Genomic DNA, 25,358 nt, shown 5'->3' with positions numbered 1-25,358 from the left:
ATGGGAGTCTTTCCACTGACATCACTGGGCTCTGGGTCAGGCACATAAACAACCTTGGCAGAGTTTGATTTTTGACCATATAATTTTGACTGAAAAGATCAAGGTTTATTTTAAAGCATTTTTAATTTTTATCAGTTTAAATGTTCACAAATGTAGAAAACTGGGAGTGGGATCAGATCATTATTTAATGACAGCTGATGCTGCAATTCAAAAATTTAAAGCTTTATAAGCTGTGAAAACATGATTTGTCAACATCATGTGTCCAAATACACAAAGTAAATATCCTTAAGTCAACAATTCAGACCTGTTTTTACTGTCCAGTTGCTAGTCCCTTTATAGAAAGCCCAATTCAAAAGTCTAAATAATTTAATAAGGTCTCAAGCAGCATTTTCTTATTATTTAATTATTATTTAATGGAAACATGTTCTCATTGTTCTGTGCAGGTATAGTAAAATCAACATTTACCAATAAAAATCTAATCCTTCCTATACAATATACAGTCCTACCCATAGACATCTCCCAAACTCCTGAACACATGTGATCCTGGGAAGGCTGCCTGTGGGCTGCTATGATTTTATTTAATTGTCTTTAGGCTACCGGTGTGCATGGCACTTCAGTAATGTTGGCTAGGGGAGGAGCTGCTTTATATTTCTGGGTATAGTTATTTACCTTTAATAATTTTTAAAGGAAGAAAGCAATTCGTTTTAGACTCAGAGACACCTAACAACCCCACTCATGTGTCTAACATTTTGAAACGCTCAACACCTCCCAGAAGACAAAGCCTTTTCCTATTTGACATAGCAATAAAGAAAATAAAAGGAAATAGAACAAACCTCTTATGGGTTCTTATTGGCAGCTTCTTGTTGGGTTCTGATGGGTTCCCGTTGGCAGCTCTTAGCTGTTGCTTTAAAATTATTCTTATTGTATGATTCCCCACCTCCACCCCCTTGCAGGCTTGCCAACCCTCCAGGACTGTCCTGGAGTCTCCAGGCATTAAAGATTAATCTTTAATTAAAGACGATGTTATGTGATGAAACCTACCGAAATTGGCAACCCTACCCCCTTGCTTAAAGAAATGTGTTTAACAGCCCGGGCTAGGTGGGCTGCAGGGGGCCAGGTGGTGGATTCTGGGAGTGGGGCCCCAGTCCATGAAGTGGCAGCCCCCGTTTGCCCAGGGAGGGGGCGATGCCAGCTCCCAGCTGGGTGGGAGGGTTCCGAGGATTGTATTTGATTTCCTGCGCTGGCTGGGGCTGCGGTGCTCAGCAGCAGCAGCTCCCAGGCTGGGTCTCTTCTCCTTCCCCTCTCGCGCCTCTGAGCGCGGGAGCGAGGCGGGGCAGCCCCGGCAGCGGGCTGCGCTCCGGGGCCGGCGCCGAACGGGTGCGGGGAAGGGCGGGGAGGGGACCCGGAGGGGCAGAGTCAGTGACGTGCCCATCAGCCCCCCCCCCCCCCCCCCCCAGCTCCAGCCCCAGCCGGAGACACTCGGCGCCGCGCTGGTTCCAGCGGCACAAGGCAGCCGGGGGCTCCTCAGGCAGCGCCCGCTCCGCCTCGCGCTCTCTCGCTCCCGGGGCGCCCTCCCTCCGCTCCCCCCGGCCGCCCGCCCGCCTTGTTTTCTCCTGGCCGGGCCCCCCGCGCAGCTGCCACCCTGAAGTTTCTGGCCGTGCTCCTGGCCGCAGGGATGCTCGCTTTCCTTGGTGCAATCATTTGCATCATCGCGAGCGTCCACCCTGCGGCCAGCCCCGCCGAGGCTCTCCAGGGTGCTGACAATGACTCCAGCGCCGCCGCCGCCGCCCTGCTGCCGGCCTCCGCCGCCGACAAGGGGCCGGGCGCTCTCCACGGTGCTGGGCAGAGCTTCTCGGGCGGCCCCCAGGACTCCCTGCTGGAGCTGCTCTCCAGCAGCGCCCGGCCCCGCCAGCAGCAGCAGCAGCTCTTCAGCCGCTTCCTCTGCACCCCGCTGCCGGCCGAGTGCCCCTCCGACAGCCCCCCGCCGGGGGACGGCCCCGCGCCCGCCGGGGACCTCTTCTTCCTGCACGCCGCGGCCGAGCAGCTGAGGCAGACGGCGCTGCAGCAGAAGGACCAGATCCTGAGCCACCAGGAGACCATCCGCGAGCTGACGGGCAAGCTGAGCCAGTGCGAGAACGGGCTGGAGCGGAGCTTCCAGGACAGCGCCTCTCTCTGGGGCGGGCCCCGGAAAGACACCATGGGCGACCTGCCCTGGGACTCGCCGGCCATGGTCCAGGAGATGGAGGATGCTGTCCGGTCGCTGAAAGACAGGATCGACAAGATAGAGGCAAGGCGTGAAACACCCCCCCCATCCCGTCCCCCCGCAGCCCCGCGCCCTCCCCTGCCGATCTCCCCTCTTCCCCCTCCTCTCCTTCCTCCCCACTCCGTGCCCCTCAGCCTGTCAGCTCCCACGGCTGAGCCTTCTCCTCCCCTGCTTTGCACGGCCCTCTCCAGGCTTTTCCTAGATTGCCAATGCCTGAGGGGTTGGGGGGAGAGGGGGTTAGTGTATTGGAATACTTCATGTAATTAAATCAGAGATGTAATGTACTGTGGTAAATCAGAGCCAGCCAGGCAAGTCCTGACTGTTGGCTCTGGGAACTGTGGGCCCATGGGTGGGTGGCTGGCTGTGTGGGCGGTGGTGGTGAAATGGGGACACAGTATAATGGATTGAATATGTGTGAGTGTGTGTTTGATTCCTTGCCACCTTTTCTCTGGTTTCTCCCTACTCTTTGATGTGAGATTTCCTCTGATAAAAAGCTTCCATCGAAATAAAATAAGTAGCTTTCATAGAATTCAGAGATGGAAATTATAGGGATATTGCGTGTGTGTGTATATATACATATATGTGTGTATATAATATAATATAATATGTGTGTATATAATACATAAAAATGGATATTTCATGCCCTCCTCTCACGCTTCCAGATGCCCCACCAATGTTGGATTGTTCCCCACAGAATATTCCAGCCTAGTTTTAATTGACTCTCAGGGGATGGGGCTTTCATCACTTCCCTTCAAAGACTATTACTTATGTAAAAGACCTTAGGACATTTTATAGGTATCCATTGAAACATTTTGTAGACATCTCTCCTTCATAAATGCGGACGTGTGTCCCTTTCAACTCCACCATCGAGTTTATTTTGAACCCATGTTTTCTCCATTCCCTACATAGCTATACTATTAATTGCCCAGGGCCAGAGCAGGCCACCAATGCTCCCACAGAGTAGTACCTCACTCTGCCCATAGTCCTATTGCTGTGGGTGAGGGTAGCACCATGGAGTTAGTAGGGCTAGATTCTGCTGCCTTCGCACATAATGAGTAGTTCCTTAGTTATCCAGTTATGTCACTGATTGCAATGGGACTGCTTGCAGAATAAGGCTCTGTACTGCTCACTGGGAGCAAAGGTGGCAGAATATTTCCTAACAATAATGAATATTGCTTACATAAGAAATAATGAATTATGAAAGTGAGGCCTTGGACATCAAGAAAGGGCTCTGTGTCATTTTCTGCTTGCCTGCAGTGCTATTCCTCTTCTTGTCTCTGCTTTGGGGTCACTGCCAGTGTTTCAGTCTCCAGTCTGGTTACAAGGGGATGAAAGCCAGCCTTACATAAAGACATACAACAGCTGTTCCCCGTGGTCGGTGGGTGTGGGAGGGTCTGTGTGTGGAAACTGAATTTTCATGTTGTTAGTGGATGGTGGCAATCTCAGAGATGATATACACCTTTGCAAAGTGAGTTAAATGTCTCTTTTCTTTCTGAAATGCCCTCTGGCTAGATCTCAAGCTGGGAGATACTGATGGATTTGTGTACCTTCAAGAAGTGAAATCCTGGCCCCATTGAAGTCCATAACTTTGGTGAGGTCAGGATTTTACTCAAGGTGGGTAGCATGTCATCTGGGTACTTAATGAGGAGACATGTTTCTTATAGCGAGTAAAGGGTTGCCCCTTCCCTGTGGAATGAGCATGAATTTGCCACTCAGAACCCAAGGATCTTCCCAAGATCTGTTTGGATCTCAGGAGATCTGTCAGAGGTCAGGGCCATCTGTATAGAAACCTGGATGTCATGACTGACTCCAGGGCCCACTCATCCCCCTGCATCTGACTCCCTTGCAAGGGATTCCCCACCCTTTTCTATCTATGAATGAAAAGGGGGCTCTCAGCATGGGAGAGTGAAAAGTTAACCCAGGCTGATGTCAGAGCCTATCCTGACTCACCTGTCCACATCAATGTCTCTCACCCCCTGGAGGGCTCTCCGTGGATTCACGGGGGAGAAGAGTGTGCCATGAAGACAGCTCATCATCTTCCACACAGGAAAGGGGAGAGCTATATGTTGGGGGAATCCTATAAGCATGGAATCTAGAGATAGGTGGACAGGGATGATCCCTCTCCCAGAGACAATGTCATCAGGAATAACTTTCTGGGTGCAAGAAAGAGAGAAAAGGAGAGAAACACACTTAGGCACATACAGTGAGAGAGAGAGAGAGGCTGATACACACAGAGAGAAAGAGCTAACACAATACATGAAGCCACTCAGATTATCCGTGCAACAGATATGAAGAAAAACACAAGAAGAGATAGAGACAAACAAAGACACAGAGAGAGACAGATATGCAGGATGGCGAGACAAAGAGAGAGGCAAGGGCACACACGTAGGAACAGACTATGAAACACGCATGGAATTACAGATCCACACAGACATGCAGAGTGAGAAGAACTAGTGAGCTCCCAGAGAACAACATGCACACAGAGGAGAGAAAGAGGCACACATAGGAACCGAGGAAAAGACTGTCACACACACAGTGCGAGACAGACACACCAAGACACACATGCAAGGAGACAAAGAGCCATCTAGAGAGAGAGCCAGACAAACCATACCCAAAGAAACCCTTCAGAATGGAGAGACACATGGGCAGAGGGTCAGAAAGATGCAAAGACTGAGTGAGAGAAACACACAAACACAACTGGACACATACAGAGGGGTAGAAAGGAAAAGTCTCTCTCTCTCTCTCTCTTTCACACACACACACACAAACACACACACAGAAGGACAGTACAACACAGAGAAACTCAAAGAGAGAGAGAGAGTATACATGATGGTGAGTGTGCATTACATTTCATCTCATTGAACATCATGAGATGACAAGGTGGATAATGTGATGCCTTTTAGCTGTACCATTATGTGCCATGACATAAGTCACAGTTCTTTGCCTCCAAAAAGCAGCTCCCCATTTCAGGAGCTGGTGGGGTGTTCTATAATGTATGAGCTATTTTGACCTGTTTCCTGTGATTTCAAATGGCAGTTGCAAGGTGTCCGGGAGGTTGGGGGGCAAGGTGAGGGAAAGTATTGTCATTGGTGGACCTTCCTTCTTCTGTTTCTTTATTTCTGTTTGCACTGACATAGTAAAAAGAGGGAGACAGATATGCACACAGAGGGCCAAATTCTGCTCTCAGTTGCACCAGTGAAACCTGAATAGCTTCAGTGAGTCTACAAATGAAAGCAGCATTTGGCAGAGAGGCACAAACATGTAAAAAGTATCCACTTGATGTGGCTAATATCAATGCATCAAAGGATGATGGCAAGTGGACTGAGTGTGCTCTGTATTGTATCTTCTGGGAGTCAAGAGTGTTTATACTTTGCAGTAAATTCTCAGCACCTCACAGACCCAGGCCAAGGGATCAAGCAATTGAATAAATAGGGTAGAATGTCACAGACAGGTTGGGATAAGGCTTCCCTGGCTCTAACCTGAAAAGCATGTCAGTTAGAACTTACTGTATGTGATGGTCCAATACAATATCAAACCCTAGAAGTCAGAGGTGGAGACAGTCTATTAGATTACACCTAATCTCCATGCTGCAAGGCTGTTGACTGTAACGTACTATCCAGTTGTTTGTCTGGTGCAGTACGAAATGTCGGAAACTACTGAGCTTCTCCACTTCCCCTGGGAGGCTATTCCACAGTCTGAGATCTCACTGTTCCTACAGAGCCCACACAATGGGCTTGCACTTGGTCACACCTAATTAGGGTGACAAGACATCCCATTTTTAAAGGGACAGTCCCGTATTTAAGCCCTCCTGCAGGCATCCCGACTTTTTATTAAAAACAGGCAAATTGTCCTGTTTTTTCTGTCTCCCCGCCCCCGTCAGTATTGGTGGGTCCTGCTGCTGGCCAGATCTCTGCTTGCCAGCCGCCCACCCCCTGCAGTGGGTGTGGGCATCCAGTGGCCAACGATGGAGGTGGGTGTGCAAGGCTGGTGGCGGGGCGAAGATGCAGCGCACGGGGCCAGCTGCTCCCCAAGCTGGTCCATCAGCACAGCCCCTGCTGCATGCCAGCTCTCAGCCAGCAGGGCCCCACCCCCTGTCCTGTTTCCAGCAGACAGTGGCTGTGCACTGCGAGCTGCGGTGGCTGCTGAGTGCGGGCAGGTGCCATGCAGTGGCTGGTGACATGTCCCCTCTGCTGCCCACCCATCGGCCCTTTTCATGCTTCCCCTCTCGCTGTCCTCTCCCTGCTTTGCCCCTTCACCCCCCCCCAACCCTGCTGCTCTTCTATATCCACCCCGGCAGGACGCGTCCCATTCCCAGCACTGTGCGGAGAACCAGCCCCTGGTCGGAGCGTTCAGTTCATCAACAGCCTGGCCGGCAGGCTCCTTCCTTCCCCCACTGGCCCTGCCTCTGGCAGGGCCAGTGCTCTGGGAAAGTCCAAGACCCTCTGGCCCAGGGTGCTGGCCAGGAGGAGCCAAGCCCTGCATGTGCCAAAGTCCTGCACAGCTCTGGCATGGGGAAGCCTCTCCATCCCTCAGCTAAACTGTGGATTGGTGGCAGAGGGAAGGGAAAAGCAATTTCCAGTCCATTCACGCCCCGACCCTGAAGGCTTCACAGCAGCCCCCAGGGCAGGGGCTTAGCATCCTCTTCATCCCCCTGTCCCCCCACGCCTCGGGTCCTGCCCCCCCCCAGGGAGCGCAGGACTGCTCCATCCCCTAGGCACCCTCCCCTGCTGAGCCATCTCTCTGGCCGGGTTCACTGAAGGCCGGGCAGTCAGGTTCCCTGGGTCCTGGTGCACAATGCATCCTTAGGGCTTAACCCCTTCCTGCCCGCACTGTAGCCAGGGGATTGGAGGCAGCTGGCCTATGTCGGTGGCCAGCAGCAGCCTGGAGGTGTTAGCTGCCTTGACACTGTGCATGCAGGAAGGGACAAGCTGCTTCCAGCCACATGGGAGCGGAGGTGTGGGGGAGAGAAGAGCTCTGCAAAGGCATAGGCCAGATCATCTCTTCCCTCCCTCCTGCTCCCCTGTGGCTGGAAGCAGCTCCTATCACTTCCCCCCTGCACAGTGTGGAAAGGCTTCTGCTGGCCACATTCTGGTGTGAACCCTGTCAGAAATCTGGGGAGGGAGGCTTGTGACCATGCATGTCCCTGCCCAGTATGTTGCCTTGGGAAGACGTGGCGCCAGGTACCAGGACAAGCAGGTCCGTCCCGGGGGCTCAGCCAGGCATGGAGGACGGAGAGCACTGGGCAGGGAGGGTCAGGTCATTTGGTATCCCCCCTCCCATGTACGGGAGTGAGTGTATGTCACCCCTCCCCATGTGTGTTGGGGGGGAAGGGGTATGTGTGTCACCCCTCCCCATGTGAACCTTAAAGCCTTAAAGATACGACAGTAAATAAAAATAATCCAACTACTCAGTATGTCTTTTTAACAGGGGCTCAGTCAACTTGATGTTAGTTTGAACGTTTGTACAATTGATTGCCATTGAACTTGCTTGAATACGAGTAATGGTTACCAGGTGTCCCGTATTCAGCATAGGGAAATATGGTCACCCTACAGCTAATACAAGACAAAACATCCCATTATGAAGCAGAAAAATGATAGTCCCTCTTGACACAGCTTGATTAGTCAGCCTCTAACATACTGCATTCAATTTTCGGCACCTGATGCCAAGAAGAGGGCAGAGGAAGAGGAAGTTGTCAGCAACCTGGAGGAAGCAACCAAAATTATTGGGGATGGGAGTGATTGACCAAAGAAGGAAGATTAAAAGAGCTGAGCACATAACAGACCACAAGTATTTGAAAGGTGTTGTTTTTAAGGAGGGGGAGGAATTGTTCAATGTGGGTATCACTAGGAGCAATAGGATGGAATTGAGCAAAGGGTAAACTTCACCTGAATCTTAAGAAACATTCCTTAAGGGCAAGATTTCTTAGCCTGTGGAACAGTCTTCCAAGGGAAGTAGTGGAAGCCCTAGCAAGTTGGCACTTTTAGATAGGATTGGACAAAGCTCTAGAAAATAAACTGTATGGGGAATATTCTGCAGTAGTTGGAGATGAGGGGAGTTCGACAAGATATGGCCTAATACGTCTCTTCTAATTATGATTTCTATGCTTTTCGATCCAGATTGTGGTGCTGGGTTGTGTCTCTGCACCTCAGCTTCCAGTTTTATTTGCTTTCTGCTAAGGATTTTTTTTTAAAGATAAAAATTCTGTCTGTGTGTGGGAGGGGGATAAAGTGGGGGGAAAGGATCAATTGGTGGGGATATGTCATGTCAGAAGTCTTTCTTTGGGACTGACAGAGCTCTTGGCACTGAATAAGGAATAGAAAAAGAGCTGTTCCCTGCCCTCAGGAGCTTAGTCTCAATAGACAGACAAAACCAAATGCACTGGGAGACTCGTAGGAAGGTTCTGTCTTAGAGCATCTATCTGGTAACAAGCACATTAAGCGACAGTCTTTTTATTGACATGGGTTAACATTTGCAGGTTTTGCAGGAGAAGTGAGTTTTGGGAGGGATCTGAAAGAAGATTATTAATATAATCTGGATGCTGTTAGTGTGGCTGTCAGACATAACAGGATTTATTGGTGCTTTAAAAACCCCTATTAAGTAGTTTCGTTCTTAATTTTTTTTAAAGTGATTTAGCTGTGGTGAGACAGGCTGGCTTGATAATCCTGGAGGCTGGAATCCCCTATCCCCAAAGAACAGGGGCACAACAGACAGAACCAATAACACTTCCCAGGCACACCACCCTCAGCAACTGTGCACCCAGCTCGCTCTGAAGAGACCCCTACCAGCTGAGGGTATCCTTGGGCCTTTCAGCCCCCAGCCTTCCTGCTGAGACTGCAGATGGAGAAGGGAAGAACAGCGTCCGTTGTGTTGGATTTGTGTGTGGAATGTGGACACCTGTCCACTATGGAAATGGAATGGGTTACCTAACTCATTTCACATAGGCCATCAGACAGCCATCGTCAGATGGGAACAACTCTTCCGACACTACCAACCTCAGGCTAAATTCAAACAGGTGCCTAGAGATAAAAGCTTCTATAACCAATTGCTTAATCCCGCCAGCCGCTCAGTCTGCCAAGCGAGTCTTCCTTTCTTCTTCCTGTGCAGTATTTTTTTCTCATTTTTTCACGTTCTCTCCATGTCTCTCTAGACACACACACGCATACCTATGCTTGGGCATCTGTTCTTGGCTTGCAAAGCCAGTGATGCCAGAGGTACCAGTTAAATTATTTTAATTTCAGCCCCAAACTTAAGAGAAAACAATTAACCTTAACCCCAATTTGCTGCTTTCAGTCTGTGGAGCCTTCTCCACTCCAGCACCCATCTGAGATGGGTAAAGGAGGAAGGGAAACGGACAGGCCAATCCAGAGTTTTATAAAGGAACTAACCCTTATTAAACCACAATACTATTCTACACTAATCACCCAGTAACTGCCATGTCATTGTTGTAAACTGTAATGTTTTGGCCCATTACATAAATTACTAGCGTACCTTTGTCTAAGGGAATCTGCTATGGAGAAAAACAGGCACATCCATCCCATTTCAGTTCATGGCAAAGCAGAGACATTGGGCCTCTAACCAGGAAAAAAAGATCCTAGGTGGAAAAAGGCTATTTTGTCACATCTGGTCCACTCTCCACCCCCACCTCCACTGTAAGGTGGTTCTCTATGGTACATCTGTAGTGGCTTTGTCTCAGTGAGTTTTAAGTGACTTCAGCACCAGGGCTTTCTACCTCTTCCCCTGGGAGACTGGTCTGCAGTCTAACAAGCCTCTCTGATAGGAATGGTTTCTTGTCATTCATATGGAGCGAGTGTACTGAGGCAGTGCCCAGCCCCAGGCTGCAGAGTGGCTGTAGAACGGCTGTGCTCAGGCTAATGCAGTCCTAATGCTACAGTAGCACCTGTGGCCATCTCCATGGGGGAGAGGAGGAAGTGAGGCTTGGCGGGGCGGAGGGGGGGGAATCCATGTAGGAGCAGAATCTCTTTTGCTATGTGTACGTACAGTGCCTAGCACAATGGAGCCCTAGTCTCAGCTGGAGCCTCTAGGTCCTACTGTGATAACAAGAATTCTCCAGCCCCATTTTTTCCGCAAACCACTTCAATTCCACCTGTCTCCTGCATGCCAGTGTGCATGGGTCCCCACAAAGCTGAGCTCCCTTTATGGACCTCTGCTACACCCACTTGCACAGTGGAACCACAATGGTGTTGCTTCCAGAGGAGTCTCTGCAAAGACAGGAGGAGGACTGGTCCCATGGCTCCCAAGTGATGCAATCTAGACTGAGAGGTTTCCCATGAGTATACGGGGCATTAGTCCTTTGTCCTGTCCTCTTTATCTTAGCAGTTAAGGTGAACATATTGGAGGAAGGGAAGGGGGGGGAGATTGTAACAAAAGCAGTGGGAACAGATTTTGTAATGCATTAGTTAAACGAGGGGCTTTGATCTCCTTATATAAATGAAAGTGCATTTGCTTGACAATGAATAGAAACCAATCAAGTCCCAAGACTCACAGATTGCCAAGGTGTTGGCTTCCCCCCGCCACTCCAGACGTTGACATTTAATGTGGTTAATATTAACTGGCAAATTTCAATCTTTTTGTTGGTTTGGCAGCACAAAAGCATAACGAAGCTCCCGCTGCCCACCCCCCACTTGCTGCCTTCGCTTTGGCAGGTGGGTAGCACTGAGCTGAATGAACAGCTTTTCAGAATTCATTCCGTACATTCCCTCCTCCCAAAAGGGCAGTGGAAAATGACATTAGTGCAGCAGTTACGGCTCTGAAGTCATTTGGTCTGAGGGGAAAGGTGCTAGACTGGCAGCCCTGGAAACTGAAATTGCCAGCACAGGGCACAGCTCAGCCGGCGGCAGTGAAAATTTCCATCACTCCACTCTATCTTAATGCTGACTGTAGGGGAAGCCCTTTATGTTTGATGTGGGGAGTTCAGTGTCCATGGCCCTGTCAATCCTGGGCCTCTCTGGTGAGCTGGGCAATTAAGCCCCCGATGGGATGATGGTTTTGTGCTGTGAAAATCTGTCCTACTAGGAATGGGATTGAAACACCCCTCAGCTAATTCTGCACAAGCCACTGACCACATGTCAGGAGGTATTTATTTCCTGGTCCACTGGCCTGGGACCAGGCTGGAACTGCTGACCTGGAGGTGAAAGCCTGCGGGAACCATTCACCATCCAATCGTTTGGCAAATTCGTTTTTGTCTCTTCCCACAAAGAGTGAGGCTAACATGATAGTTCCAGGGAGAGCTGTAAATGATGTCCTCATACTCCGTAAACCTCCTGTCTTGCTTCCCACCTGGGCCAAGCAGAGTCCTTATAGGAATGGCCAGACAGATCCCACTAGTCAATCCTAACTGCTCCTCACCCTCTCCTAGGAGATGAGCTAACCCAGAGGAGCCTGTCCAAAAATCATGCTCTTTGCTGCCAACCCCAAGCACAAGCCAAGTTTTGAGGTGCAGGGGCCCTTGTTGGCATCTCCCAACCTAGCACAAACCTTCCCATCTGGCTGACCCCCCCACCTCCATGTGAAAGGTGATGTAGAGTGGAACCCTCTTTAACACTCCCAGGGACAAGCACCATCATCCAAAACCCCAACCAGCTTCTGAAGCCCTCTCTCCTTGCAGCCCCAAACTGACCCTCTCACAGCTTCTGAAATCTTCCCTCCCCGCTCTCCAGAGACAAACCCCCTCCCAGCTGCCAAAACCTTATGCTCTGCTCCACAGTGACAGTTTCCACTGTCTCCTGCCCAGTTGCCAAGCCCTTCCCACCCACCACTGATTTCTGTTGCTTTCTGAAGTTGTCTGGGGCTCCGCAGGTCCGATTTTGCACTGCCCCCCTGCTAGGGTTGATTGAGGTTCTCTGCTAGGGAAGTGGGATGACATTCTTACTGTCCCTTTCAGTCAGCACACAGGGAAAGTGGTGACAAGTGAATGCTCCGTGTGTGGGCAGGTTACGAGGGCTCATCGTCCCATATGCTGGCAGTGCCAGAGCCAATACTGCAGACTGGTTCTCCTTAGATCGGATACAAGATCATCTTTGTGACCCATCCAGGAATCAGTGGAGTCAGGGGAGAGAACAGATAAACTGAGCTAGAGAGATCAATACAAAAAGAGACAGAAAAGGTAGGGGAGAGAGACAAAAATAATTAGAGAGAGAACGTGGTATGAAGGGAGCTAGAGAAAGAGAGAAAAGTTTCAGAGAGAGAGAGAAATGGAGGAAGCTGCCAGAAGAAAGAAAGGATGTTACAGAGAAAGAAAGGAAAGAAGGAAAAGAAAGAAAAGGCAGTCAGTCAGAGGGAATGAGGGAGAGAAACAAACCTTTATTGATCAGTGTAGGGCAGATTGTCATGATGCTAACAACAGTGACAAGAGCTCTTTTCTATTAACAGGTGGAGCTGAACATATAAACAGGGACATGGCATTTAAATCCAGAGCTAGAACAATCAAAGGGTGTAGCAGACAGTATCTCTGCAGCCTTTGTAATATCCAAGCAGCCTAAATGGATTAGAAAAGCCCTCAAAATCCGCAGCAACAGTAATAGTAAATAAATAAATAAAAGCTAAAACCAACAGGGAGCACAAGTAAATAACCCCACCAAAACAAAGCAGGGCACCCCCCACACACACCTGATCATAAATTATTCCTCTCATGGGCATGTAAATGACTCATTCAGCTTTCCCTCCTCTCCATCCATCCCCCTTCCCTGATGTTCCTCTCCTCAGCTTTCTCTTCTCCTTTCTGTGTCTTTATCAATGTGTCATTTTGCCCGCACCAAAAGCACCATGTGCCCAATGGGGAGTAACTAGAAGTAATGGCACAAATTTGAGCAAAGGGAAAATGTGGCTGGAGATCAGGAAATGTTTTCCTAACAGTGAGAACTTCAAAGGCTATAGAATAGTCTCCCAAGGAAAGTGGTGGGAGCCCTGTTGTTTGGGACAATTAAAGCTAGAATGGAAATACCACCAGGGAATAGATTTTAGAAGACAATCCTGCATTGGCTGGTGGCAGGGGGTGGAACTAGATAGCAGAATAGATCTTTTTCATCTTTAATGCTTACAATTCTATGACTGTAATTGCAATTAAAGCATCTTTTGCCCTGAAGGAGGCCAGGATAGAGAAGTACTCAGCAGGCAGTTGACTAAAGAGAGAATTCACCCCCCTCTAACCATCACGTCTTTGCTGATGGATCATTTTCTTGTCAATTCATCTGTATTTTAAAAGTATATTCTATGCCTCATTTTACCCACAGTGGGGATGTTTTTTCCCTTGATAGAATAACCAGAGAAGTGATGCAGTTTGTGATGGTTTTTTTAAAATGATTATTATTCAGAAAGAGGTTCCGCTATCACCGGCTTAGCTAAAAAAGCACAGCAGAGGCAGCTGGTCTTCTCCCACCTACTAGGTTGCTAGGAAGTCCATCTCTCTGCATGAGTCTTTGCCGGACAGTCCTGGAATTGTTGCTCTATTATTAATGCTGTTATTATTAATGCAAAGAAGATGAGAAAGAAAGTTGTTCACCAGTAGCCCTCCCTGCTCTTTCTCAGGAAATAGATTGTGTGGAATATGCCTTCCTGATCCTAGACCATCCCAGTACACCATTCCAAAGAAAGGAGACACACCCAACATGCTGACGGGCAGGACTCCATCCTGACTTCTGGTCTGAGAGGAGACAGATCTTTGACCTAGCAGAACAAGGCAGAGCAAGACCCAGTGGTTGGAGAATGAAGTCAGACAAATTTAGACTAGAAATAAGGTCCACATTTTTAACAGTGAGGTAATTAACCAGTGAATAAATTACCAAGGAATGTGGTGAATTCTCCATTGCTTGAAGTCTTTAAATCAAGACTGGATATCTTTCTCTCAAACAGAAGTTATGAGCTTGATTCAGGAATTACTGGGTGAGGTTTTCTGGCTTGTGTTTTGCAGGAGGTCATACTATTTGACCATGAAGGTTCCTCCTGGCCTTAAACTCAATGAATCTAATGATTTACTAAGGTGACCTGCAAAACTTAATATTAAAATGAGCTTGTGCCCTTTCTTTGCTTCTTTTGGATCAGAGCCGGTCGGCAAATTTCTGACCAAACATTTTTTCATCAGAATTTGCTCATTCATAGAGTCAAAATGTTTTGCCAGGTAGGTTTCAAAACTGCCTCATTTCCCACAAGATTGCCCCCTCCTGGCTCCTCAGCAGCCTGCCTGCTGGACTGCCCAGGGCTGGAGACCCCAGTACTTCCTGGGTCTGCAGCTTCAGGGTATCTCGCCAGACTGCCTTGGGGCTGGGAAGCCCAGGGCTTACAGGGCCCATGGCTCCATGGCAACACACAAGGTGGACTTCTCCGGGGCAGGGGCTTCATTTGCAAAGAATTTTGTTTTCATTCCTAATTGGAATGACACCAGATTTCAAAGTATCTAAAGCCTGTGTGAAAGGGGACTCCCTTTCTCCACCCAGCTCTACTGATGATGAATAAAGAAGGTCTGAAAGTGTGTGTGTGAGAGGTTTCTGCTTGTTTGTTTACATTAAAAATTCAGGTCTTGTTTGCCCTGGAAAACTCTTGAACTAGTGACTTCACGCAACCAGTAGAGAGGAGAAGGCGATTTTAGTCAGACTGTTTAAAAACCCTTTGGACCAGACCATCATCTGAAGAGCTGGCTCTATAATTTTAGTTTGTTTATCTGGACACCTACATAACTCCTATGACTAATGAAGATTTTGATGAAGGAACATCCTTGTTAAAGTTTCAACACCACCCAACACTTCAGTCAAGATCTGAGAGCTCACAACATACATGATCTGAGACCCGCAAGAGCTCCTGCACCAAAACCTGGAAGGGGGGCAGAGAATGCCAAACACTGATCTCCCTTTCAGGGGAAAAAGACCGTGTGTGGATTAACTACAGGAAGAGACTATTCTAGCCACCACTAACTGAAGAGAGCAGGAGTGAGGAAATTCAATATGTACCTGAGCATGCTAGTGAGAGCTTAGGGAAGAGCTGGTAGGAGGAGAAGGAGGTGGAGGAGCTGTTCCATTTGTATAGGTTTGCTTGAATGGAGTCCACTTTGGATGGAGTCCCTACAGCCTATTTGCTTATTTCAATCTAATTACACAGAGCCGCTTTGTTTTAAATTTCCGGGCATGCTAATGAGTTCTTTTGTTGCTGCTTAGCTTGAATAACTCCTATTCCAAGTCTGTGATTCCCTTGGGAGTTACTTTTGTTGCCAGCAGTGGGAAAGCTGCATGCAAGACTTTCCCAGATAGGGTCTCCTACCTGTTTAAACCTTCCAGTTAGACTCCCAGACAGAGGGCCTGACTCTCCTCTCACTCACACCGGCTTTATGCCAGTGTGACTCCACTGAGCTCAGCAGCAGGACTCCTGATTTGCACCAATGTGAGGGAAATCAGAACCAGGCCTGGAATCTTCTGTGCCTGTTTATCAAATTGAATAGACTTCTCTTAGAACCCTGAGAGAGCTGTTCTCATGTTAGCCAAAGGGGCCACCACAGGGGTGCAGGAACCTCCTTCCCCTTCCCCCTGAGCCAGAGGTCTAGGACAGGAATCCAGCTGGGATCTCTCTTTGGCCCAGCACAGCAATGTATGTCACCCTTATAAAAATATAATTGCTGATAGATAGATTAGATAGATAAATAGGGCACAAGTCAAACAACACATCTGTCTATCCAAGTGTCAGCACTTTGCACAGCGGTCCAGTGGACCTTGGTTTAATTCCCAGCTCTGGTCTTTGTTCCACAGGCTGAAATACTGTGGAACAGTGTTCTTAGCCCCCAGTGCAGGAAAAGGGCCTCGTGTCCCCTTAACAGCCAATCCCCTTCTGGCCAGTAAAGGGTATGTCTACACAGCAAAAAAAAGAAACACAGAAGCAAGACTCAGAGCCCAGGTCAACTGATTTGGGCTCACGGAGCTCAGGTTGTGGGGCTAAAAAGAGCAGTGTCAATGTTTGTGCTCTGGCTGGAGCCTGGGCTCCAAAACCTGGCGACTGGGGAGGGTCTCAGAGCCTGAGCTCCAGCCTGAGCCGGAACATCTACACTGCTACTTTTAGCCGCACAGTGCGAGCCCCATGAGCCCAAGTCAGTTGATCCAGGCTTGGAGACTTGCTACCCCTGGAGGGTCGGGGGAGGTTTGCTGTGTCGATATATTCCAAGAAGCAGAGATAAATGATGGTGCGGAATCCTCAGGGCATTGACAGGGAAATAGAAACTGTCCTGTAGCATGGGATGAAATTATGCTGGCATTGGATTCTGGAGTCCAAGGAAAGATGGATTTCAACATGTTAATGCGTCACACACTGGTGTCTACTAGCCACACTTCTGAGTCTCAGTGTTCCTCCCTAAGCTCTGGGTGCCGGAGGAGTGGAGCACAGAATGGAGCTAGCCTGGGTGGGGCCCGCTTTGCGTGTGAATAGAAATGCTTGGCTTAGAGGGCACTGCTGGAGATCCCCATTTGGATTCTGGGCAATACCAGTTCTTCCCAGCTAGGGAACCGGACGTGCTGCTGGCAGTGATAATAGAAATCAGCCAGAAATCCACTTTTGCTGGCCTTTGCAGAAGCTTCTAGGCTGTGAAAACACAGGAAGTGACCACCCTGTAACAGTTTCCAATGAAGCAAAGCAGAAAATGGAGAATTTTCTCTGGATCCCTTTCCTAGCCCACATGGTGGTGAGGTGCCTGTTGGCAGTGCAGTCTGGGCTCAGACCAAGCCAGTTTGCAGTAAAACAGCCTACAGGCCCATCAGTTTCTTTAACATCTAAGCAGGGTGGAAGGAAAATAACTTGTTTAAAAGGTTTTTTCTGTTGATGACAAATGGATTTTTGAACAGTGTGAAAAATGTGTTTGAAATGTTTCCATTTTTCCCACTAAAGAATTTAAAAGAAAAAAATCATTCTGAGTCATTTGGTTGATGAAGTGGAAAATTCCACACACACAAAAATTAAAACAAATTCATTTCATTCAAAATATGTATGGAAAATAATTTCCTTTTTTTCAACCAGCTCTACACTGAAACTCTCACTGAACATTAGCATTCAGTTTCTAGTCTTTAGGGCTGTGGAAAAGACCTTCAGAAGACAGACCCAATGCAGTGTGGAGAGAAATGATAATGCTATGTGTGGGGGGGTGGCCTAGTGGTTAGAGCATGGACAAGGACTTAGGACACCTGGGTTCTATTCCCAGCTCTGCCATTGGCCTGATGGGTGACTTGGGTAAATCCCTTCACCTCTCTGTGCCTCTGTTTTCCCATCTGTAAAATGGGGACAGTCATGAAATGTGCTTTGAGATCTACTGATGAAGAACATTAGACATTGCTGCTGCTCTTATGTTGCAAATGCTGCCCCAATCCTGTCAGCACTGATGGTCTTAAGTACAGTGGAACTAACTGCTGTGGGTTCCGCTGTGTGTTGGGGTGGGGAGGCAGGTCATGTACGGTGACCCTATGTCAAGGTGTGGGCAGGTGGAGGTGCAGTGAAGTGGCCTGCAGATTCATAGGAGCACAGGAATTGCCAGACCGTCTACCCCAGTATCTTGTCTCTGACCGTCAGCAGCAGCAGGTGCTTCAGAGGACAGTGCAAGAACCCCAGCACTGCATGCCCAGGGGTCTCATCCTCAATCACAGTCCTGCAGAGGAGCAGCTGTGGCCCAGCCCACCATGTGGTGTGTACAGAGATTCCTTTTCCATTCCCCTCTGCTCATTGATCCTATGCACAAAGTAGACTTTTGGTCTTGAGAGTGGCATTAAGAGCTTCTGTTCCTGTCACTGGGGAGTTGATTCTAACCCTAAAGATGTCAGTTTCAGTTATGAACTATTTCATGTCTGGTCCTTTTATCAGATCTCTAGCTACTCTGGGATTGTGGGTGGAGTTGGGGATTTTTGGTGGGGCGTGGGGAAGGCTTCACCACTCCCCCTGCCGTGCCCTATCCCCAGTCAGACCTCGGAGCACAGCAACTGACAGAGCGAGCACATGGCCTGGGATAATGGAGCCTGTTTTATTGTGAGGAAAAGATTTGCTTGGGTATCAGAATTAGCCCCCGAATTTTTCCAAAAGGGCCAGAGGATCTTTCACTCCCAACTGGACAAGCCACTGGAGAGGGGCAGAAGCGACATTGGTGTAACATCTCACTAGAGATGAGTGGAAGGGACTTTCATGTAATGCTTCATTGGAGGTGGGTGCAAGGCGCTTAGTTTGACATCCCAGCTGGTCAGTGAATGGTGTTTTGTATCCTTCCTCTCTCTAGTCTAGGTCTGTAGCAGGAATTATCAATTGAGGGATGTCTCAATGAGGAAGGTTTTTCCAACCATCAATACTTCTTGCAAATCCAACTCGAAAAGAGGCAGGAGGCGTTGATGGAAAAGCAGGACAGATGTACATGTGTATAAAAACAGACCAATACGCCACAGGCAGGGGCGGGGCAGGCAGGCAGAGATGGATTGGTTACCTGTAAACAGACAAACTAGGTGGGGGAAGAACCTGTGCTCCAGACACCTGGAAAGAAAGCAAGAGACAGAGACAGTGTTTGATCTTTCAGGTCAGTTTCCCTGCCCGTGGCACGTTTTCCTTCCTCGCCTGCCACTTTGAGCCGATATCAGCGCTCACCTGAGCTGGTCGTACCCCCAAATGCCCTCTCCCCAAGTCATTAACTAAGCAGTGATTATCCACAAGCCTTGAGTGCCATGACCTCATCTCAGGCCAGCTCTGGGGGGCAAAGGCTGAGCGTCACAGCTGTTCTTTCCCACCCGACCCTGCGTCTGTAGGAGAGCACTAAGCTTAACATAGCGAGAGGGATACACGGGGGAAATAAAAGAAGTTTGTTTCTCTGGGGGAAGAGAATGGGAGATAGCATGAGGCAGCTCCTCAATTCCGCATGGGCAGGAGGAGGGCTGGAACGGGAAGAGGGTGAAAGGTGACCACAGTTACATACACACACACATACAGGCACTCCGGCCCTGGCATCAGTAGCCTTGAGAGGATTTGTGAAGCCCAGCACAAAGGGAGGCAGAGAATGTAAGCTAGTCCAGAGAAGAGCTAATATTGGAGGGGGAATGAATCTCGGCAGCAGCCACCTCGCCTTCACCACGCTAGCGTTAAGAGCAGGAGGCGTGTGGGATGGTGTCGAGCGCCGACTCCCACAGCACCATCTGCCATCACCGAACTGATTACGTACAGGAGGCAGCACATTTTAGGCTAAGACAATACCCTGCCCTTGTGAACAGTGTCAGCTGGGGATGGGGTTGAATAGGAGGGTTTCTCTGGCTGAACTGAGCCCTTCTGCCAGAATGGACAGGGGCATAGACAAACGCTGTGCAGCAGGGCCCCCCAAGGGCAACACCCTTTCATTCAGCTCTCCCCTCTCACCGCAGCTTCCACCACCACTGAGTAATACCATCCCCTTCTCCCATCTGGCCTGGTGTCCGCAAGGGAGCCTGCAGGATGATGGTTGGGTCTTTTGAAAATGCCGTAACATCTTGGGACATGCCCTCAATGTTCCTGACTAGGGCTTTGCAATAGCCAAAGCAGAGCCTGCCTCAAAGAGTCCAGTGCAGGTTTTACTCTGAGCCTGGTCCATGGGGAGGTAGGACTTCGAGAGTTTGGGGTGGGCAGTGCAGGCATGATCTGTAAATCTCAGCACTGGGATTTAAACTCCCAGCAACTGGAGACACTGTAGGTGCGGCCACTGCACCCCAAGATTCTGTTATACAAGTTAATACACACCCTGGTGGGGAGCTTTACCAGCTGGGGCCTTATCTCCTGTTGGGGTCCTCCCCACACCTTGCCGTGTACTAACTGCTGTGACCTCACACACAAACACAGAGAGAGAGCAGCGACTGAGCTGAGCTAAGAGGATTACAGCACCACTTTGTGATGTTACAATGACAGTCGCCTGAAAGTCGGAGATGAGAGCGGCAGGGAGGGAGAGGACCTCTGATCTTTCCTTGCTCAGCCCCAGCCACTGTTATAGACTCAGAGCCTTTAAGGTCAAAAGGGACCATTGTGATCATCTAGTCGGACTTCCCACACGTCGCAGGCTACAGAACTTCACCCTCCCTCTCTTGTGATAGACCCCCTAACCACTGGCTGAGTTACTGGAGTCCTCAAATCATGATTTAAAGACTTCAAGTTACAGCGAATTCACCATTTACACCAGTTTAAACCACCAAATGACCCATGTGCCGCGCTGAAGGGGAAGGCGAAAAAATCCCAATCTGACACGGAGGAACGTTCCTTCCCGACCCCAAATATGGCGATTTGTTGGACCCTGAGCACGTGGGCAAGACCCACCAGCCACACACCTGGGAAAGTATTCTCTGTAGTAACTCAGAGCCCCCCCATCTAGTGTCCAACGCTGGCCATTGGGAAAATCCTCACAAAATTTCCAGTCACAGCCCCATGGTCTCCTGAGAAAGTTTGTCCAAAGACAGAACTGACATCCATGGAAGTCCCTTTCTCTATTCAACCCCAAGGTAACAGGGAAGGATCATGAAGGGTAACCAGTTGACGTGCTTAATGTCAGATATGTTTGTAATGAAACTAATGGAGTCTCCTAAAGGTGAGGGTCACATGAAGACAGAGGCCCTTAAAGACCAACCAGTTTGACTTGGAAGTCCAGGGCTTTATCCCCAGGTGACTCTGAAGTGATGGGGCTGGGTAATTTGTTTCCATCTTTGTGGTTATGTTTATCCCTGATTTTTGTCTTTCTTCCTTTCCCTCTCCCCTCCCCGTTCTTCACCTCTCTTCCGGAGTGCAGCAGGAGCTCCCAGCACGAGCCAACATCTCCACCACCTCCTCCCCTGTGCTGACCCGAGATGTGCTCCACACCGAGATGGAGGAGCTAGAGGAGCAGCTCCTCTCCAAGATACTGTCTCTGGAGAAAGAGCACTCCTCCGTTACCAGCAACAATGACCAGCAGCAACAAGAGGTGGAGAAGGAGCTGAGTGTTCTCCAGAGTCGGGTCTCTGAGTTGGAACAGGGTCAGTACTGGTAGGGGAGAGTCTGATTAAACCGTGATCTGCTCGTGGCTGATTCAAAAAATCCTATCCCCCGCCTGCCATCTATGCACATGACGGTGCCTCACCATTCTTAATCAGGAGGAAGGGTAGCTTTGGGCTAGAGATGAAATACCGTGTCACTCTAACGATTATTTATCAGTGTATCTGACTCTGTACAAATAAGTGGAAACACAGCCTGTGGCCTAAAGAGATTACAATCTAACCTGGACTCAGGCCAGGTTCAAATATAGGGCACAGAGTCTGAAGGGCCAGACATTGAGCAGTAAGGGTGTTCTTTCAAATCTCTCCTATGCACTGTGCTCATTGGGCTATTGCTGCCTGGCCTGTTTGATTGCACCATGCCCTTTCAATGCAGCCTTGTCTATGCCACGAAACAGAACCACCACTGACAGTGGTTGTTAACAGTTGCAGCTGAGCTGGTGCTGTACGTGGAGGCAGGATGGTGCTGAGCTGCAAGTGCTGTCAGTGGCCTTTGTCAGCGAGGGTTCCATTCTGTAGGGTTGATTTTAGTGTTGGATTGGTTTAATTTTCAGTGTTTCCATGTGGGACAGTCCCTCTGCAGCTCCCACTGTTACTCACCTGTAGCCCTGTTTCTTTCCCCCCTCTCCTTGTTTGCCCAAGAGCATCCAGTAGCACCAGACTTCAACCCTCCAGATGCCTACAAGGTGACCATCCCTGTACGGACCAACTACATGTATGCACGCATGAAGAAGAGCCTGCCGGAGCTTTTCGCCTTCACAATCTGCATGTGGCTGAAGTCCAAGGCCTCCTCTGGGCTGGGCACTCCTTTCTCCTATTCTGCCCCTGGACAAGCCAATGAGATTGTGCTGATGGAGTGGGGACACAACCCCATGGAGCTGCTCATCAACGACAAGGTCAGGAGGGGTTAGAGCCTCCGAGCAGGGAGCATAGGCGGAAGTAAGCGTGTATGCCACCCTTTCCTGGGGAGAGGGAGCCGGGGGAGGGAGGAGCCTCCCACCCTACTCCCATTGATCGGGATTACATCCATGCTTCCCCTTGTCCTGGAGAGGGGAGAGGCGTGACTACCAGATCCTATTGTTTCTAATTCAGAAACCTTATTTACCCACCCCTGCTCTTTCCTTCTCCCTGCTCCTTCCCCCTCCCCTTTCCTACCTCTCCCTTCCTCTCTTATTTGTCTCCTTTCTGTTTCCCTCTCTCCACCTCCTCCCTCCTGAGGGGATCCTCCTCTTTCCAGGCACAGTCCTGAGGATCTCTCCTCGCCTCCTCCCTGCGTCTCCCAGTTCCCCTCTACACTATCCCTGAACATCAGGCTGCTGCATGTCAGAGCCAGTGGGAGAAGGTCTGTGCAGGACTCCTGACCTGCTGCTGCAAGTGACTGCTGGGAGAGATTGTCCCACAACATGCCAAGGGTGCGCAGAGGCTTTTAAGGCAGCCCCATGACACCCCTGGTTTGGTTTTGGGTTTTTTTAAGGTTGCCCAGCTGCCCCTAAATCTGAAGGATGGGAAATGGCATCACATCTGCATTGCCTGGACCACCCGGGATGGTGTGTGGTGGGCATATGAGGATGGTGAGCAGCGCGGGTCCAGTGAGAGCCTGGCCGCCTGGCATCCCATCAAACCCCACGGGGTGATAATCCTGGGCCAGGAGCAGGTAGGTTGCAGTTGCTGCATCATCTTGGGAACAATTAACCTGGTATTCTGTGGAATATGCACATCCTTCTGGGGTATTTGTAAGCTGCAAAAGCAGAAAACTGGTGTCCCCTCTAGCACTTTGCCCAGACTGCAGCTACCACCCTATCTGGAGCTGGTCAGGACAGCTCCTCAGCTGATCAGAGGGACCACTGTTGACTGATGCAGTGTCCGCCTCCCTCATCCTCTCCTCAATGGTGCTGGGAGGGGGTGGAGGGGAGGGTGTTGAGCATACTGCCCGTGTCAGCCCTGCACAGCAAGAGCCCGGGTTCTTTTTGGAATCCCCTCCCTGATTGCTTCCAGGTTCAAGCTCAGTTATAGCCCCCGGATGGTTGTAGAGCACCTGGGAGTTTGGGTGGGAGTTCGCTTGGCAATGCCATATTCAGTCTGCAGCCATTGTTGGCTGGGTGTGTTTACAGTAACAGCGCCCCTCCAGATCACCTGGGAAAGGGGATCCCCCAGAAGAGAAATCTGAGGTAGTCACGAGTAATGCAGTGGCCATATTCATTCATTGTATTCGCTCTACCCTGGTCTGTCTCTCTCTCACTTTCTCTCTATGTCTCTCTCTTTCGTTTGTTCACTCTTGCCATTTAATTTCCTTTGTTTTTTCTCCATTTCTGTTTGTTTCTTCTTTTTCCCTCTCTATTTCACCTTTTCTCTCCTCTCACTTTTCCTTTCTCTCTCTCTCTCTTTCCCTCCCCCTCGTTTCCTTTGTATGTCTCTCATTCACTGTCTCTCCCTCTAACTTTCTACCATTTCTCTGTTAATGGGCTGATATCCCCCACCCCCAATGTGCTGGTGCAGGATACGCTGGGCGGTCGATTTGACGCAACCCAGGCCTTCGTCGGTGAGATAGCTCAGTTCAACATATGGGACCACATCCTGACGCCCACGGAGATCCTGGGCCTGGCCAACTGCACCTCCCACCTGCAAGGCAACGTGATCCAGTGGGACGACGAACTAGTGGAGGTCCTTGGGGGTGCCACCAAGTGGAGCTTTGAGATGTGTGAGGAGAGGATGAAGGCATGAGAACCCCCCTCCACCCCCACCCATGGAAAGGAGCATGACAGCGACTTCCCCTGTCTCCACATCACCTAAGGAATGAGGCGGCAGGGATCCCCTTTTTCCCAAATAGAAACATCTTGAGTTCTGAATCCACTCGGGGAGGGAGGAGGGAGGAGCAAGAAAACCATCTGAACTCAAAGAAATTTGACGCTGTCTGTTTGATTGTGCCAGTTAAGGCCTATTTGACTCGTAATAAGTGAGTGGCAAGGCCCTCCACCAACCATCCATACAATGGCACCACCAGGGGTGGCTCTGGTGTGAGGATGAGGGAGCCATAGGTACACTGGGAACTCCCAAGCTAACATTTCTCCTCTCTGCACATCCTATTGCTAGCATCGCATAGTCTGGCGTGGGTACTAGGTGGAACTGCAAAGGCCATGGAGCCTAGCTGGCGGGGCATTGGTCCTGGGGAAGCCACTGGCTGACTGGGAATACCCAAGCTAATATTTCTCTGGTCACTGCATGTTCCACTGGGAGTGTCACAGTGAAAAACCCTCTTCCAGATATTAGCTCCATGGTCCTGCCAGCTGGGATTCCCCTTGGATTCCCCCCGTCTGCTATAGATACCAACGCCTGGGTTCCACAGAGGACTCAACAGGTTTTGTTCATTTCCCCCACAAATGGGCCAAACTCATCCTGGGTAGAACTTAATACTTTAAGGCTGAGTTTCTCACAGCTGCCCTAGGGGCATTTGGATGCTCAAATCCCATTTAGTTTGGGCTTCTCCATCCTGTCGGCAGATTTGAGAAACTCAGACTTTTAATATTCACTACATGAAAAAGTCTTGTAGCCTCTGAACGATGTGGGACAAGAACAAGCCCCTGATCGATTCTCAAAAGCTGTCCCATTCTTGTTTCCTTTCTTAAAATAGGAGTGTTCATTCCCTCCACTCCTCCCACATCCCCTTTAAATCCCCTGAAAGGGAGACTGTCAATGCAAAACTCACAGGGCCAGATTCATTCCACTGGCCCAAGCCCTGGTGGACAGCTCACAGTAGGAGGAAGTCAGCCTGAAATACGGGGGGGGGGGGGGGGCGGGGGGGGAGGGTGATGCAAGGAACTCCCTGCCTGGGATCAATCCAGTCTCAGAAGTGAATGGTGCTGGGTAGGGGAAGGGTAAAAGCAGCACAGGGTAACAGCTGGTGCGGCCTCAGTGTGCTGGAGCTGCGGGCAGACTGTGTGGACCCCCTCCCCCCCCCCCGCCCTTCCTCCCATGGAGCACACATTGGGGACACTAATTGCCTTCTCCTGGAGGTGCTCTCTCCCCTCAGCCTGGCACTGCCTGCAGAAGCAGGGGGCAAATCTGTCCCACAGACTTCAAACCAAAGCCTTGACTGTGTTACACCT

General features: G+C 49.8%; 1 protein-coding gene across 1 annotated transcript; it reads left to right on the top strand.

Annotated features, from left to right (window-relative positions):
- The first annotated feature begins 1,655 nt into the window (after positions 1-1,655).
- On the top strand, positions 1,656-25,029 carry NPTXR (neuronal pentraxin receptor). The gene is made up of 5 exons (XM_074941585.1): positions 1,656-2,287; positions 21,015-21,237; positions 21,898-22,151; positions 22,730-22,909; positions 23,752-25,029. The coding sequence occupies exons 1-5, from the start codon at positions 1,676-1,678 to the stop codon at positions 23,974-23,976; spliced, it is 1,494 nt and encodes a 497-aa protein (XP_074797686.1). The 5' UTR covers positions 1,656-1,675; the 3' UTR covers positions 23,977-25,029.
- The last annotated feature ends 329 nt before the right edge of the window (positions 25,030-25,358 follow it).

Source organism: Natator depressus, chromosome 1 (assembly GCF_965152275.1).
Source record: "Natator depressus isolate rNatDep1 chromosome 1, rNatDep2.hap1, whole genome shotgun sequence".
Classification (NCBI taxonomy): domain Eukaryota; kingdom Metazoa; phylum Chordata; order Testudines; family Cheloniidae; genus Natator; species Natator depressus.
Note: the sequence above shows the minus strand (reverse complement) of the source record. Positions and strands in the feature narration are given on the sequence as shown.

Excerpts from the sequence above, each read along its gene's own strand:
- NPTXR (XM_074941585.1), top strand. The coding sequence starts at position 1,676 with ATGCTCGCTTTCCTTGGTGCAATCATTTGCATCATCGCGAGCGTCCAC. Across the intron at positions 22,152-22,729 it reads AGCTGCTCATCAACGACAAG|GTTGCCCAGCTGCCCCTAAA; the intron begins GTCAGGAGGGGT and ends GGTTTTTTTAAG. Across the intron at positions 22,910-23,751 it reads TAATCCTGGGCCAGGAGCAG|GATACGCTGGGCGGTCGATT; the intron begins GTAGGTTGCAGT and ends GTGCTGGTGCAG.